This window comes from Littorina saxatilis, linkage group LG3 (assembly GCF_037325665.1).
Source record: "Littorina saxatilis isolate snail1 linkage group LG3, US_GU_Lsax_2.0, whole genome shotgun sequence".
Classification (NCBI taxonomy): Eukaryota; Metazoa; Mollusca; class Gastropoda; order Littorinimorpha; family Littorinidae; genus Littorina; species Littorina saxatilis.
Genome location: NC_090247.1, coordinates 43,116,838 through 43,133,301, shown reverse-complemented (window position 1 = coordinate 43,133,301; position 16,464 = coordinate 43,116,838). Strand labels below are relative to the sequence as shown.

At 54.2% G+C, this 16,464-nt stretch overlaps 1 protein-coding gene and 2 non-coding genes across 4 annotated transcripts in view; all 3 read left to right on the top strand.

Annotated features, from left to right (window-relative positions):
* LOC138962432 (dynein axonemal heavy chain 5-like) overlaps nt 1-16,464 on the top strand; it is a gene marked incomplete at its 5' end in the record, with an annotated part of 134,548 nt that overhangs the window by 22,421 nt on the left and 95,663 nt on the right. Inside the window, 4 exon segments of one of the 2 annotated variants that reach the window (XM_070334239.1) lie at nt 415-635; nt 885-1,090; nt 1,551-1,601; nt 2,026-2,049. In XM_070334239.1, the coding sequence (XP_070190340.1) occupies nt 415-635; nt 885-1,090; nt 1,551-1,601; nt 2,026-2,049 (502 nt within the window). 2 annotated transcript variants of the gene reach the window in all.
* Nucleotides 3,914-4,032, top strand: LOC138963335 (5S ribosomal RNA). The gene has a single exon (XR_011454800.1). It is a non-coding gene; the product is annotated as a 5S ribosomal RNA (ribosomal RNA).
* Nucleotides 11,771-11,889, top strand: LOC138963334 (5S ribosomal RNA). The gene has a single exon (XR_011454799.1). It is a non-coding gene; the product is annotated as a 5S ribosomal RNA (ribosomal RNA).

Sequence of the window (16,464 nt, the reverse complement as noted above, 5' to 3'; positions counted from 1 at the left end):
AGAGATGGGCTCCACTTTATATTCTTTGCTGGAATGAGCAACTTAGTTCCTGTGGATCCCCCCCCCCCCACCCCATACACACACACAGTGAAACACACATGCCCTCTCTAGTGTTTTTCACACCAAGAGGGCCACTATTTTCTATGTGCCATTCAAAATGTTATGCTCTGTTTAAATTTTTGGTTCACTTCTTGGAAACACAGATGAGTAGAAACTACTTCTTCTTTTTATGTATCACATGTTTCTGTTATGTTTGACTAGGATGGTACAGCCTAATCAACTCACCATAACAGTGGTACCCCTCTTTTAAGTCCTCCTAAATTCCAAAAGTTTTAGGTCTGAAAAGAGAGGGTTAAATTTAGTGACACATGACAAAAAAGCATCTGGGACAACAAGGTTTTATGGTATTTTCAGTCAGTCAGAGCTTGTGGAGCGTTCCGTGATGGAGTTGGTGGACACCCTGCGTCGCACTCTGCCGGCCGAGCAGCAGGTGAACCTGACGTCCGAAGACGGCTACGCCTGTGTAATGCCTGACACCAAGAACAAGAAGCAGCGTTGCCAGGACTGCCAGCCTTGCTGCTACTACAGTCTCCTCAACTACTTCACCCAGCGCAACACTGAGGCTCTTGTCAAATGTAAGTCATCTTTATTTGGATCCAAGTCGACCTGACCTATTGTCCTCTGGCTTTGGGAACATTCTGCAGTCTCTTTTGCTTTTACGCTTTTGGGCATGACCTTATAGCACAACAATGGTATCATTTCACAGTCTTGCAGACAAGTCTGTTGTCACTTTGGTTATAATCATGCATTAACTTCAATGTTCAGTCTTACAGACAAGTCTCATCACCTTGGTTGTACTCATGCCATAATTTCAACGTTCACAGGCACCCGCCTGTCCCTGGACACGATCAAGCGACGCCTGCAGGCTGTGCGCTACCCTATTGGCGACGAAAGCAAGGAGGACCCCAAGCCCCCACTCTTCAAGGTGGACGTGGTGCTGGCCATCCCCAACGTCGTCATGAAGCCCAACCTGGAGGACCTCCAGCACTCCCTCAACAAGGGCGTGCAGATCATCCTCAAGGCTTCTCAGGTCGGCATTGTGTTTCTGTTTGGTAATTGTGTTTCAGTATGATAAGCGTGCACGCGGCATCAGACGCAGGCAGAATTATCGAAGAAAGTAGTTGTGACCCATTTTAAGTCAGGTAGAAGTTTTGCGGCTCTGTGGTTTTCTTCAAGAAGATTATGATAAAACATGTTGGTTGTAGTACTGTGTTCTGACTTGTGCCCCCACTGTTTCATGTTAGTCACCTGAGGTTTGTATACATGTGTCCCCATTGATGCATTGATTAGGCACTGTTTTTATGGTGCTGTATTTTCATGATAGTTAAAGCCATTTTTTCTATTGCTTAAAACTCCAGCAGCAGCTAGTAGTTATGACATTGTTTTGTATATTTTAAGCTTTACTGTTTGGTGTAGTGGTTGTTCATATCACCATGCAGGCAGTGGATGGCATATAATGGAAGCTGATGACTTGTAATCTTTGTTGACAGGACATTCCTCAATGGGAACACCAGGTACTGCACCAACGTCAGCAGCAGAAGGTCAGTTAGAATGATAAACAATTCTTTTGGCTTATCTTTTTGTCAGTGTTCTCTCAAATTTTGTGGATTTTGGGACTCACATTGTGCCAGATTGTTCTTTAATGTGTTACAAAATGTCAGATGTTGTTTCTGTGTTTAATGACTTCTCACACAACCACCTAGTTTGTTATGAACAAGTTTAAGACTTAGTTTGAAGTAAATTCCAGACACTCATGTGTCGATGCACGGTTTTCTTGTGCTAGATGTACTTGGCTTCAATTGTTGGATACCCATTGTTAATTTTGATGATGAAACAAAGATTCATGGTGTTATTAGTGATTCTTTGTGGTGTCTTCTAGTTTTAATGTTGAGCAAACTCTCTAAATCTAGTTCATCGTTGTGTTTAAATTCTAAATTGAATGTTTGAATCTATTCCATTATGTAGCGCCTGCAAATCGAACATGGCAAGGTTTGTCAGAGTGAAAAATCCTTCTGCTGTTTGCATTTGGGGTTGCACTCTGTCTGCTATCTCCCTCTTCCTAAGCTTTGTAGCAATTATATGCACCACATTCTGTAGTCTTTTCCATTCAGTGTCATTGTGCTTTGCGTCAGAAATATGTTTTAAACCCTGTATAAACCATTGTGAAAAGGAACCTGCATGATGAGGCCTTTTACTAGCCTCGGATTTGAATCTGCGTGGTCTTGACTATGTCAGTTATTTTCTTTTCTTCTTGATTTTCATGTGTTCATATACTCTGAATGCTTTTGTGATTCGATCCATCTCTCATGGTGACTTTTTTTTAAAGACATGGAGTCTTTAAGCTTGTTTCTGTTATCAAAGCACCCTCTTTTAAATATACTCTTTATGACTGATTTTACCTGAAAGCTGCACATTTAGTGCCAAAGGTACCATGACTAATGTAGCAGCAGAAGGCCACAGAGCTAGATTGAACGTTGTTAGCGTTACCGGATGTAGTTCAGACATGAAAGAGCTAGATCTGTAGAGCCAGCATACCACTACCAGCCAATGTGTGGCCTTAATTTGTTCTTTACAGCAGATATAGATTTGTTCTCCAAAGCACATAGATGTTCTGCGCTTGATTTGGCTCCCTATAGATTTTATGTATGCTTGATTTGGCTCTTTAGACTTGCCGAGAGTCTCTTTCTCAGTCTTAGTGAAAGTTTTATCACAGGTTGCACTGAAAACTTTCCTTTGCAGAAATAAAAAAGAAAAAAAAGTCTGTATACCTTTTTTTTAGTGTAGCTGAAACCGTTTTTATTTAATTTTTCTAAATATTATTTTATTTTATACGTTATTTGCGTTTTTGACCAAAATATGACATGTCAATATAACACTTACCTCGACAGTACTATTCTTGCACATTATCTATTATAGGCCGAAAAAATTGGACAAAACGCTGAGTGGGTACAATTATCTCCCATAACCATGCGCCACCGTGGATCCCAAGCACTGTCCGAGTGCTTCCCCCTTACAGGATGTAGGTGGCGCGTCCTCTTTCTTTTTTCGCGCGTGTCAGACCGGCTGTGTTTCTGCTACGCTCCCGGATTATTTTGGACTAAGAGGCTCCTTTTCTGTGTGGACTATCACCTGTTGGATTATTGTGTGTTATTCCACTTCTGGCTTGAGGCTACGTTGTGTTTCCTTCAACTTGTGCCTCCGTTTTTGTGTGGCGGACTCGGCGTGCCTCCCGTCCTACTTCGTGGTGACCGGTCGTCTGCTTCTCGTTTCGCCGCATTCACTTGAGTATTGACCTAAATTTTCTTTGAATTTTGTTAATTCTCGGTCTTTAAGGGTACGTACAGGGCGAGGTAGGATGTCTCGTCCTGTTTTGGGCTCTGGTTCTACGGAACCAGAGTCTGCCGGGGGCAACCCTTCTCCGGGCGCCCAGCGTCATGTTTTACGCACGGAGAAGGGGATCTTTCGGCGCTCCGACTCTCCCTCCCCAAACGCTTTGCGTTTGCGGCGAGGGAGGGCGGAGAAAGCCTGTTTGAGCAAGCTCAATGCGAGCTTGCTCAAACAGGCTGGGCTTGAGCCTGGGACTTCGGGCGGGGCTGCGCCGTCGAAGGTTCGGGGAAGGTCGAGGGGAAAGAAAAAGCTTCTTTCTCCTTCTCCTTCAGTGGAACAGGCTTCCCCCCCTTCGACGCCGTTGTCCGGCCCTCAGTCTCAGGCTTCAGCTCCTCCCGGTTTCAAGCCTGGGGGGAAGGTTTCCTTCTCCCCCCTGGCTCGAATCCGGGGGCAGGTCGATTCCCAACCCTCTTTGGGGGTTGGTGAATCCGATCTAGGGGCTACTGGAGAGACTCAGGTTTTGACAGCCAACGGCCATACCACGTTGAAAACACCGGTTCTCGTCCGACCACCGAAGTTAAGCAACGTCGGGCCCGGTTAGTACTTGGATGGGTGACCGCCTGGGAACACCGGGTGCAGTTGGCATTAAAATCTTTCTTTTTCCGGTGCCTCTCCTGTGCCCTCCTCGGTTTCCACCGCTGTGGAAGCCAGGAGGGACACGGGTCCTCCTCTGAACTCCCTCGCTGGGTCGTCTGCTGCTGTTTTGACAGTAGTTTCGGCCTCCTGGGGGGGGAGATCGGAGGAGATGACGGGGTCTCTGAATTCCCTCCCCGCTGGGGTTGGGATGCGAATTGACCCCGTTCAGGGCGGTCCTGTGGGGGCAGGGGTTTCAGGCTTCGTGCCTACGACCACTGCTACTACGGTTCCCTCTGACGTCCGTGTGACTGGTGGCTGTCCCTCTTGAAACGCTCCGGCCGACTAGTTACTGGACGTGGAGGTGTTCGACAGAACGTGGTACTTCTGTCGAATGGTCAGGGCGACGGGAACATTGTTTCTGTTGCTCAGACCGACACCTCCGACCGGACCGTCTTGACCCCACGCCATTCCTTAGCGTCTGGTGTTCGGGTGACGGATGGTCCGGACCAAGGGTCCGGAACGTTCCAGGCTTACGGGTCGGGATCGAACCGGACCCACGGGTCCCGACTGGACTTGACCTCCGGGTTTGGTCCGGACGGGACCCATGGTACGGGACCGTACGTGCGGGACAGTACCTCTGGCCCTTGCCGGACCCCCCGGACCTACGGGTCCGGATGGTACGGTACGGGACCAGTGTTTCGGTCGGGACCGGACCACCCGACCACCTCTGTTGGTCTGGGTGGTCTGGCACCGAACCGGAACACACCGGACCTACGGGTCCGGAGGGTACGGTACCGGACCAGTGGTCCGGTCGGGACCGGACCACTCGACCAACTCTGTTGGTCCGGGTGGTCTGGCACCGAACCGGACCATGCCGGACCTACGGGTCCGGATGGTACGGTATGTCCACGTCCGGACCGAGCCACCCGAACACTTCTGTGGGTACGGATGGTTCGGTACCGAACGGGAACGGGACCTCCGGATGGTACGGGACCGGACCGAATCTACGGGTTCGGATGGTCCGGTACCGGACCACCCGACCACCTCTGTTGGTCCGGATGGTCTGTCACCGAACCGGACCATACCGGACCTACGGGTCCGGATGGTACGGTAGGTCCACGTCCGGACCGAACACTTCAGTGGGTACGGATGGTTCGGTGCCGTACGGGACCTCCGGATGGTATGGGACCGGACCACAGGACCGGAACACCGGACCACCCTACCGGATCGGTCCGGACCACCCGACCACCTCTGTTGGTCCGGATGGTCTGGCACCGAACCGGACCTACGGGTCCGGATGGTACGGTATGTCCACGTCCGGACCGAGCCACCCGAACACTTCTGTGGGTACGGGTGGTTCGGTGCCGAACGGGACCTCCGGATGGTGCGGGACCGGACCGGACCTACGGGTCCGGATGGTCCGGTGCTGGACCGGTGGTCCGGTCCGGACCGGACCACCCGACCACCTCTGTTGGTCCGGATGGTCTGGCACCGAACCGGACCATACCGGACTTACGGGTCCGGATGGTACGGTGTGTCCGGACCGAGCCACCCGAACACTTCTGTGGGTACGGATGGTTCGGTACCGAACGGGACCTCCGGATGGTACGGGACCGGACCGGAACACCAGACCGGAACACCGGACCACCCTACCGGACCGGTCCGGACCACCCGACCACCTCTGTTGGTCCGGATGGTCTGGCACCGAACCGGACCTACGGGTCCGGATGGTACGGTACGTCCACGCCCGGACCGAACCACCCGAACACTTCTGTGCGTAGGATGGTTCGGTGCCGAACAGGACCTCCGGATGGTACCGGACCTACGGGTCCGGACCTACGGGTCCGGATGGTCCGGTGCGGGACCACCCGACCACTTCTGTTGGTCTGGATGGTCTGGCACCGAACCGGACCATACCGGACCACCGGACCTACGGGTCCGGATGGTACGGTATGTCCACGTCCGGACCTAACCACCCGAACACTTCTGTGGGTACGATGGTTCGGTGCTGAACGGGACCTCCGGATGGTACGGCACCGGACCGGACCACCCTACCGGACCGGATCGGCACCCCCGACCGGACCGGACCATTTCTTTTCTGATCAGACCCGATGGGTTCCTGTTCAGTCTATAAATGGCGGGGGTTCGTTGGCTGGGCTGACCCAACAGTCGCAGGGTTGTTGTTTTTCTCCCCCTTCGGCTGCTGGAGACGTTTCGTCTTTGGGGCAGGGGTCTTCGCGGCCTCTTGCTTCTGTGGGCGTTTCTTCACAGCCTGCTTCATCGCTTTCGGCTCTTCCCCCTCAAGCTCCCTACACTCCTGCTTTTGAGGAGTTGTCGGGAAGTGAAGAGGAGAGTGAGTCGGAGGACGATAGGGAGGAGGATCAGGGTCGCCCTGAGGTTAACACTGAACCTCTACCCTTGCCGGTTTCTGATGGAACTTCCGAAGCTATGCTTCGTACTTTCCAACAGTACATGACAGACATCACGCGGCGTCTTGACGTCACGGATGCCTCTCTTAAGCGTCTGTCGTCTAGTGTTGACACACAGGACGTGGACCCGGGGTCTGAGGACGAGAGGCAGGAGGCTCGTCCTCGCACAGCTAGAAGGACGTTTGAACAGTTTCAGGACGTCCTTCCCTGAGACGCCCTCTCGTCCTTTGAGTCCGCTTCGGCCCGGGCGCGGGAGGCTCACGCCGCGTCTGCCGGCGGCTCGTTTTATGAACGATCCGGCCGCCGGCAATTCGCGTTCCACCCTAGTCTAAGTGCCACGGTGGAAGCGGCAGCACATCGCCTGAGGAGTACAGATTCACGTGCAAACGCGACCTATGTTCCTCGGGAGGACGCGGGTTCAGTGCCATGCTTTCCTTCGGGAGGCGCACCTCCACTGTTTCCTCGTGTCCAATCTGTTTCGTCCCTCCCTTTTCCCTTTGACTCTCGAACTCTCCCTTTCCAGACTTCGAGTGTTTAGGGTGGGGCTGACGGTGATGTGTTCGTTGGGGAGGTGCCTTCGGTCAAGAAGGTGGAACTGAGCTCTGCTTCGTTCCACAATCTTGAGGCCACCGTTTCTTCCACAGTCGAGGCCCAATCACAGGCCTTGACATGGATGAGCACGCTGTCCACACTGTTGGACCCTCCCAATCGGGCAGAGTCCGATTCCACTCGGGTCCTTGACACGGTTCGAGTGGATCGGGCTTTGCATGCCGTGCGATCGTGCGTGACGTCTGCGGCAGAATTGGCCATTGGAACACGGGTCCACTTTATTGGCCCTGTTCCGTGATCATTTTCTGCCTACTTCTATAGTGCCTCCGGATATGAGGAAGAGTCTGAGGAACACGTTTCCTCAGCCTTCTTCCCTCTTTCATCCGGACACTGTTCGTTCTGTGGTGGAGTCCACACGCCAGAGGAACACTGATTCTCTGATGGTTGGCCTCGCTGCTTCGGCGACGGCGGCGGGGAGTAAGAGAAGTGCTACAGTCACCTCCAGCTCCCAGCCTCAGAAGAAGAAGAAGAAGCCAGTTTCACTGCCTCCTTCTTCCTCCTCTTAGACGCCTGTTGCGTTCCCAAGCAAGACGAAGGGTGCTCAGACAGGTAAGGGGAAGCAGCACCACCAGGGGGGGTGGTCGCAAGCCTGCGCCTGCCCGCCAGCAGAATTTTCAGTGAGTCCCGGCCCTACGTTGACGCCCCCTCAAGTTGCCCCTCTTTCGTCCGGCGGTTCCCTTTTTTCGGGCCCGCGGCATGTGGGGCAGACTGGTCTCCAACCAGTTTTTCTTGAGGGTGGTGTGGTCGGGGTTTTCTCTACCGCTGTCGTCACAACCTCCATTGTCCGCTCTACCTTGGACGTTCCCCCCTCCTCGAGAGCCTGCCAGATGGCAGGCTCTTCAGGACGAGGTGAACTCGTTGGTCGAGAAGAAGGCGGTCTACCCCCTTTCTCAGCCTTCTCTGGGGTTCTGCTCCCGCCTGTTCACCGTCCCCAAAAAGGACGGCCGGTTCAGGCCGGTGTTGGACCTCTCCACCTTGAACTTGTACCTTCACAGGTGCAAGTTCAAGATGGAAACCCCTTCGTCGGTCCGGTTGGCCATCCGGCCAAACGATTGGGCCATGTCTGGGACCTCCAGGATGCTTACTTCCACATCCTGGTGGCCCCGGGGTACCGACATCTGCTCCGGTTCGTTTGGGAGGGCACGGTGTTCGAGTTTCGGGCCCTCCCATTCGGCCTGTCCTTGGCCCCTCTGATTTTCAACGGGGACAACAACACCACATGCTTAGCTTACCTTCGCCACCAGGGGGGCACCAATTCTCGGTCCCTCTCCCTGTTGGCGGAGGAGATTCTGCTCTGGTGCCAGACCAATCAGGTCCGGATGTCAGTCCAGTTCGTTCCGGGGAAACTGAACGCCCTGGCCGACATTCTCAGTCGGGGCGATCAGGTTCTCTCCACAGAATGGACCATCGCTCACAACGTTCTACAGCGTCTGTGGGCAAGGTGGGACCGTCCTCTGATCGATCTGTTCGTAACTCGATTCAGCGCTCGGCTTCCCAGGTACGTCAGCCCCTTTCGAGACATGAATGCGTTCCACTTGGACGCATTCACTCTCTTGTGGAGGCTCCTCGATGCTTACGCCTATCCCCCGACATCTCTGATTCCGAGGGTGCTGGCAAAATATCTGCAGGAACGACCAAGACTGATTTTGGTCGCGCCTTACTGGCCAACAGCTCCGTGGTTTCCAGATCTTCGCGGTCTCACCCACGTAGACCCTCTACCTCTGGATCTGGACGGGGGAGGTCTGCTCCAGCCTCGATCATGCCTCCCTCATCCACGTCCAGAGAGTCTGTGCTTGACCGCATGGCTCTTGTGCGCTCCAAACTGCTTGCACTAGGATTGCACAAGAGTTCAGTAGAGTTTTCCTTGAACGCTAAGAGGCGATCAACTAATCAGCTCTACGACTTACGCTGGAGAGCTTGGGCCACCTTCGCCTTGTCCAAGGGGATAAAGCCGCTTTATCCCTCAACACAGGACTTGGCCAACTTCCTGGTGGAAGTGTATCAAAAGAAGAGTCTTTCTTCTAAGACTCTTCTTGGATACAGATCTGCCATCGCTTCCACGATTGCGGCCGCTACTGGTCGCAGAACTGAACACTTGATCAGGTCCTCCCTCATCGCTAATGTCCTTTCGGGTATTAGCAATGCAGCGGTGTCTAAACCTCGGGTTTCATTTCCCAAGGGGGATGTCTTTCTGGTCCTCAAACTCCTGCGTAGCAATGAGTTTGAACCCCTGGCAGGCATCAGTATCAAGTTGCTGATTTTTAAGACTAATTGTTCCTCATCGCTTTAGCCACTTGCCGTAGACTCAGTGGTATTCAAGCTTTGAGTGGCCTGGACTTTGACATTGAGTTCACCACACAGCAGTGGTTGCTAGCATGGTCACGTCAGTCTAAGGTATGTTTCTTGGGTATATTTTCTTTTACGGTAGTACTGTTCGAAAATTGCCTGGGTATCTTAATCCTTGGATTTAAGTGATTTTGATTAAGGAGTTTAATACTCTACATATCACCCTCACACCACTCTGGTATTCTGTGCAAGAATAGTACTGTCGAGGTAAGTGTTATATTGACTGTAAGGCTTCTTTTTAAGCCTACTGTCTATATGATACTTACCGAGACAGTACTATTAGAGTTTCCCTCCCGCCTCCCCTCTTGATATGTTATGGGCTTTTTGAGGGTCTGCAGCTCATAAAGAAAGAGGACGCGCCACCTACATCCTGTAAGGGGGAAGCACTCGGACAGTGCTTGGGATCCACGGTGGCGCATGGTTATGGGAGATAATTGTACCCACTCAGCGTTTTGTCCAATTTTTTCGGCCTATAATAGATAATGTGCAAGAATAGTACTGTCTCGGTAAGTATCATATAGACAGTAGGCTTAAAAAGAAGCCTTACATTTACACAGATCGAGACAGTCATTGTTCTCCTGAGACGCGGTCGAGGTGAACAATGACTGTCGAGATCTGTGTAAAATGTCATATTTTGGTCAAAAACGCAAATAACATTATTTTATGTATCGATCGAACTCCTTTCAGGTACTGACTTTGTTGTTGTTTTGACGATTGAACGAGCACACACACATGCAATCAAATACATAAGCTTCATATTTGGGCGTTTCAGGTTGACCGAAACTTCAAAGGAACTACAAAACACACGTCATGTACTGACTTTGTTGTTGTTTTGACTATTGAACGAGCACACACACATGTAATCAAACACATGACGTGTGTTTTGTAGTTCCTTTGAAGTTTCGGTCAACCTGAAACGCCCAAATATGAAGTTTTGTAGGCCTCTGACATCACAAAATTAGCTCAAAGAAGGGAAATCCAATGTCCAATCGATACATATTTATTTATTTTACTTTCTTGTTTTGTTACAAAAACATTTATAGGTGGGTTGTCTGGTCTGTTTCTTTGGTATTGCAAGCACACATAATCTGTACACTTTAAGTTTCTAGTTGGAAGCGAGCAGGAAGTTGAAGTAATAGCCTTATATAACATCTCTTTGAAACCACAAATTTAATTGTGTCTCATTTTTTGGTTTCAGGGTCTCTCAATTGTTTTGTTCTTCTTTTCCTTCTGCATTTTTCCCCATCAGTTTGTTTCTTCTTTTCTTTGAACTGAGGTGTTCGGTATCTAGTTTTGCCCAAATTATGCACACACAGATTAGTACACAAATAAGAGTTATTTATTCCTGCATGTTTCTATTGTGAATTTGAGTGTCAATATAACACTTACCTCGACAGTACTATTCTTGCACATTATCTATTATAGGCCGAAAAAATTGGACAAAACGCTGAGTGGGTACAATTATCTCCCATAACCATGCGCCACCGTGGATCCCAAGCACTGTCCGAGTGCTTCCCCCTTACAGGATGTAGGTGGCGCGTCCTCTTTCTTTTTTCGACGCGTGTCAGACCGGCTGTGTTTCTGCTACGCTCCCGGATTATTTTGGACTAAGAGGCTCCTTTTCTGTGTGGACTATCACCTGTTGGATTATTGTGTGTTATTCCACTTCTGGCTTGAGGCTACGTTGTGTTTCCTTCAACTTGTGCCTCCGTTTTTGTGTGGCGGACTCGGCGTGCCTCCCGTCCTACTTCGTGGTGACCGGTCGTCTGCTTCTCGTTTCGCCGCATTCACTTGAGTATTGACCTAAATTTTCTTTGAATTTTGTTAATTCTCGGTCTTTAAGGGTACGTACAGGGCGAGGTAGGATGTCTCGTCCTGTTTTGGGCTCTGGTTCTACGGAACCAGAGTCTGCCGGGGGCAACCCTTCTCCGGGCGCCCAGCGTCATGTTTTACGCACGGAGAAGGGGATCTTTCGGCGCTCCGACTCTCCCTCCCCAAACGCTTTGCGTTTGCGGCGAGGGAGGGCGGAGAAAGCCTGTTTGAGCGAGCTCAATGCGAGCTTGCTCAAACAGGCTGGGCTTGAGCCTGGGACTTCGGGCGGGGCTGCGCCGTCGAAGGTTCGGGGAAGGTCGAGGGGAAAGAAAAAGCTTCTTTCTCCTTCTCCTTCAGTGGAACACGCTTCCCCCCCTTCGACGCCGTTGTCCGGCCCTCAGTCTCAGGCTTCAGCTCCTCCCGGTTTCAAGCCTGGGGGGAAGGTTTCCTTCTCCCCCCTGGCTCGAATCCGGGGGCAGGTCGATTCCCAACCCTCTTTGGGGGTTGGTGAATCCGATCTAGGGGCTACTGGAGAGACTCAGGTTTTGACAGCCAACGGCCATACCACGTTGAAAACACCGGTTCTCGTCCGACCACCGAAGTTAAGCAACGTCGGGCCCGGTTAGTACTTGGATGGGTGACCGCCTGGGAACACCGGGTGCAGTTGGCATTAAAATCTTCCTTTTCCGGTGCCTCTCCTGTGCCCTCCTCGGTTTCCACCGCTGTGGAAGCCAGGAGGGACACGGGTCCTCCTCTGAACTCCCTCGCTGGGTCGTCTGCTGCTGTTTTGACAGTAGTTTCGGCCTCCTGGGGGGGGAGATCGGAGGAGATGACGGGGTCTCTGAATTCCCTCCCCGCTGGGGTTGGGATGCGAATTGACCCCGTTCAGGGCGGTCCTGTGGGGGCAGGGGTTTCAGGCTTCGTGCCTACGACCACTGCTACTACGGTTCCCTCTGACGTCCGTGTGACTGGTGGCTGTCCCTCTTGAAACGCTCCGGCCGACTAGTTACTGGACGTGGAGGTGTTCGACAGAACGTGGTACTTCTGTCGAATGGTCAGGGCGACGGGAACATTGTTTCTGTTGCTCAGACCGACACCTCCGACCGGACCGTCTTGACCCCACGCCATTCCTTAGCGTCTGGTGTTCGGGTGACGGATGGTCCGGACCAAGGGTCCGGAACGTTCCAGGCTTACGGGTCGGGATCGAACCGGACCCACGGGTCCCGACTGGACTTGACCTCCGGGTTTGGTCCGGACGGGACCCATGGTACGGGACCGTACCGGACCTTAGGGTCCGGTGCGGGACAGTACCTCTGGCCCTTGCCGGACCCCCCGGACCTACGGGTCCGGATGGTACGGTACGGGACCAGTGGTTCGGTCGGGACCGGACCACCCGACCACCTCTGTTGGTCTGGGTGGTCTGGCACCGAACCGGAACACACCGGACCTACGGGTCCGGAGGGTACGGTACCGGACCAGTGGTCCGGTCGGGACCGGACCACTCGACCACCTCTGTTGGTCCGGGTGGTCTGGCACCGAACCGGACCATGCCGGACCTACGGGTCCGGATGGTACGGTATGTCCACGTCCGGACCGAGCCACCCGAACACTTCTGTGGGTACGGATGGTTCGGTACCGAACGGGACCTCCGGATGGTACGGGACCGGACCGAATCTACGGGTTCGGATGGTCCGGTACCGGACCACCCGACCACCTCTGTTGGTCCGGATGGTCTGTCACCGAACCGGACCATACCGGACCACCGGACCTACGGGTCCGGATGGTACGGTAGGTCCACGTCCGGACCGAACACTTCAGTGGGTACGGATGGTTCGGTGCCGTACGGGACCTCCGGATGGTATGGGACCGGACCACAGGACCGGAACACCGGACCACCCTACCGGATCGGTCCGGACCACCCGACCACCTCTGTTGGTCCGGATGGTCTGGCACCGAACCGGACCTACGGGTCCGGATGGTACGGTATGTCCACGTCCGGACCGAGCCACCCGAACACTTCTGTGGGTACGGGTGGTTCGGTGCCGAACGGGACCTCCGGATGGTGCGGGACCGGACCGGACCTACGGGTCCGGATGGTCCGGTGCTGGACCGGTGGTCCGGTCCGGACCGGACCACCCGACCACCTCTGTGGTCCGGATGGTCTGGCACCGAACCGGACCATACCGGACTTACGGGTCCGGATGGTACGGTGTGTCCACGTCCGGACCGAGCCACCCGAACACTTCTGTGGGTACGGATGGTTCGGTACCGAACGGGACCTCCGGATGGTACGGGACCGGACCGGAACACCGGACCGGACCACCCTACCGGACCGGTCCGGACCACCCGACCACCTCTGTTGGTCCGGATGGTCTGGCACCGAACCGGACCTACGGGTCCGGATGGTACGGTACGTCCACGCCCGGACCGAACCACCCGAACACTTCTGTGCGTACGGATGGTTCGGTGCCGAACAGGACCTCCGGATGGTACCGGACCTACGGGTCCGGACCTACGGGTCCGGATGGTCCGGTGCGGGACCACCCGACCACCTCTGTTGGTCTGGATGGTCTGGATGGTCTGGCACCGAACCGGACCATACCGGACCACCGGACCTACGGGTCCGGATGGTACGGTATGTCCACGTCCGGACCTAACCACCCGAACACTTCTGTGGGTACGATGGTTCGGTGCTGAACGGGACCTCCGGATGGTACGGCACCGGACCGGACCACCCTACCGGACCGGATCGGCACCCCCGACCGGACCGGACCATTTCTTTTCTGATCAGACCCGATGGGTTCCTGTTCAGTCTATAAATGGCGGGGGTTCGTTGGCTGGGCTGACCCAACAGTCGCAGGGTTGTTGTTTTTCTCCCCCTTCGGCTGCTGGAGACGTTTCGTCTTTGGGGCAGGGGTCTTCGCGGCCTCTTGCTTCTGTGGGCGTTTCTTCACAGCCTGCTTCATCGCTTTCGGCTCTTCCCCCTCAAGCTCCCTACACTCCTGCTTTTGAGGAGTTGTCGGGAAGTGAAGAGGAGAGTGAGTCGGAGGACGATAGGGAGGAGGATCAGGGTCGCCCTGAGGTTAACACTGAACCTCTACCCTTGCCGGTTTCTGATGGAACTTCCGAAGCTATGCTTCGTACTTTCCAACAGTACATGACAGACATCACGCGGCGTCTTGACGTCACGGATGCCTCTCTTAAGCGTCTGTCGTCTAGTGTTGACACACAGGACGTGGACCCGGGGTCTGAGGACGAGAGGCAGGAGGCTCGTCCTCGCACAGCTAGAAGGACGTTTGAACAGTTTCAGGACGTCCTTCCCTGAGACGCCCTCTCGTCCTTTGAGTCCGCTTCGGCCCGGGCGCGGGAGGCTCACGCCGCGTCTGCCGGCGGCTCGTTTTATGAACGATCCGGCCGCCGGCAATTCGCGTTCCACCCTAGTCTAAGTGCCACGGTGGAAGCGGCAGCACATCGCCTGAGGAGTACAGATTCACGTGCAAACGCGACCTATGTTCCTCGGGAGGACGCGGGTTCAGTGCCATGCTTTCCTTCGGGAGGCGCACCTCCACTGTTTCCTCGTGTCCAATCTGTTTCGTCCCTCCCTTTTCCCTTTGACTCTCGAACTCTCCCTTTCCAGACTTCGAGTGTTTAGGGTGGGGCTGACGGTGATGTGTTCGTTGGGGAGGTGCCTTCGGTCAAGAAGGTGGAACTGAGCTCTGCTTCGTTCCACAATCTTGAGGCCACCGTTTCTTCCACAGTCGAGGCCCAATCACAGGCCTTGACATGGATGAGCACGCTGTCCACACTGTTGGACCCTCCCGATCGGGCAGAGTCCGATTCCACTCGGGTCCTTGACACGGTTCGAGTGGATCGGGCTTTGCATGCCGTGCGATCGTGCGTGACGTCTGCGGCAGAATTGGCCATTGGAACACGGGTCCACTTTATTGGCCCTGTTCCGTGATCATTTTCTGCCTACTTCTATAGTGCCTCCGGATATGAGGAAGAGTCTGAGGAACACGTTTCCTCAGCCTTCTTCCCTCTTTCATCCGGACACTGTTCGTTCTGTGGTGGAGTCCACACGCCAGAGGAACACTGATTCTCTGATGGTTGGCCTCGCTGCTTCGGCGACGGCGGCGGGGAGTAAGAGAAGTGCTACAGTCACCTCCAGCTCCCAGCCTCAGAAGAAGAAGAAGAAGCCAGTTTCACTGCCTCCTTCTTCCTCCTCTTAGGCGCCTGTTGCGTTCCCAAGCAAGACGAAGGGTGCTCAGACAGGTAAGGGGAAGCAGCACCACCAGGGGGGGTGGTCGCAAGCCTGCGCCTGCCCGCCAGCAGAATTTTCAGTGAGTCCCGGCCCTACGTTGACGCCCCCTCAAGTTGCCCCTCTTTCGTCCGTCGGTTCCCTTTTTTCGGGCCCGCGGCATGTGGGGCAGACTGGTCTCCAACCAGTTTTTCTTGAGGGTGGTGTGGTCGGGGTTTTCTCTACCGCTGTCGTCACAACCTCCATTGTCCGCTCTACCTTGGACGTTCCCCCCTCCTCGAGAGCCTGCCAGATGGCAGGCTCTTCAGGACGAGGTGAACTCGTTGGTCGAGAAGAAGGCGGTCTACCCCCTTTCTCAGCCTTCTCTGGGGTTCTGCTCCCGCCTGTTCACCGTCCCCAAAAAGGACGGCCGGTTCAGGCCGGTGTTGGACCTCTCCACCTTGAACTTGTACCTTCACAGGTGCAAGTTCAAGATGGAAACCCCTTCGTCGGTCCGGTTGGCCATCCGGCCAAACGATTGGGCCATGTCTGGGACCTCCAGGATGCTTACTTCCACATCCTGGTGGCCCCGGGGTACCGACATCTGCTCCGGTTCGTTTGGGAGGGCACGGTGTTCGAGTTTCGGGCCCTCCCATTCGGCCTGTCCTTGGCCCCTCTGATTTTCAACGGGGACAACAACACCACATGCTTAGCTTACCTTCGCCACCAGGGGGGCACCAATTCTCGGTCCCTCTCCCTGTTGGCGGAGGAGATTCTGCTCTGGTGCCAGACCTATCAGGTCCGGATGTCAGTCCAGTTCGTTCCGGGGAAACTGAACGCCCTGGCCGACATTCTCAGTCGGGGCGATCAGGTTCTCTCCACAGAATGGACCATCGCTCACAACGTTCTACAGCGTCTGTGGGCAAGGTGGGACCGTCCTCTGATCGATCTGTTCGTAACTCGATTCAGCGCTCGGCTTCCCAGGTACGTCAGCCCCTTTCGAGACAT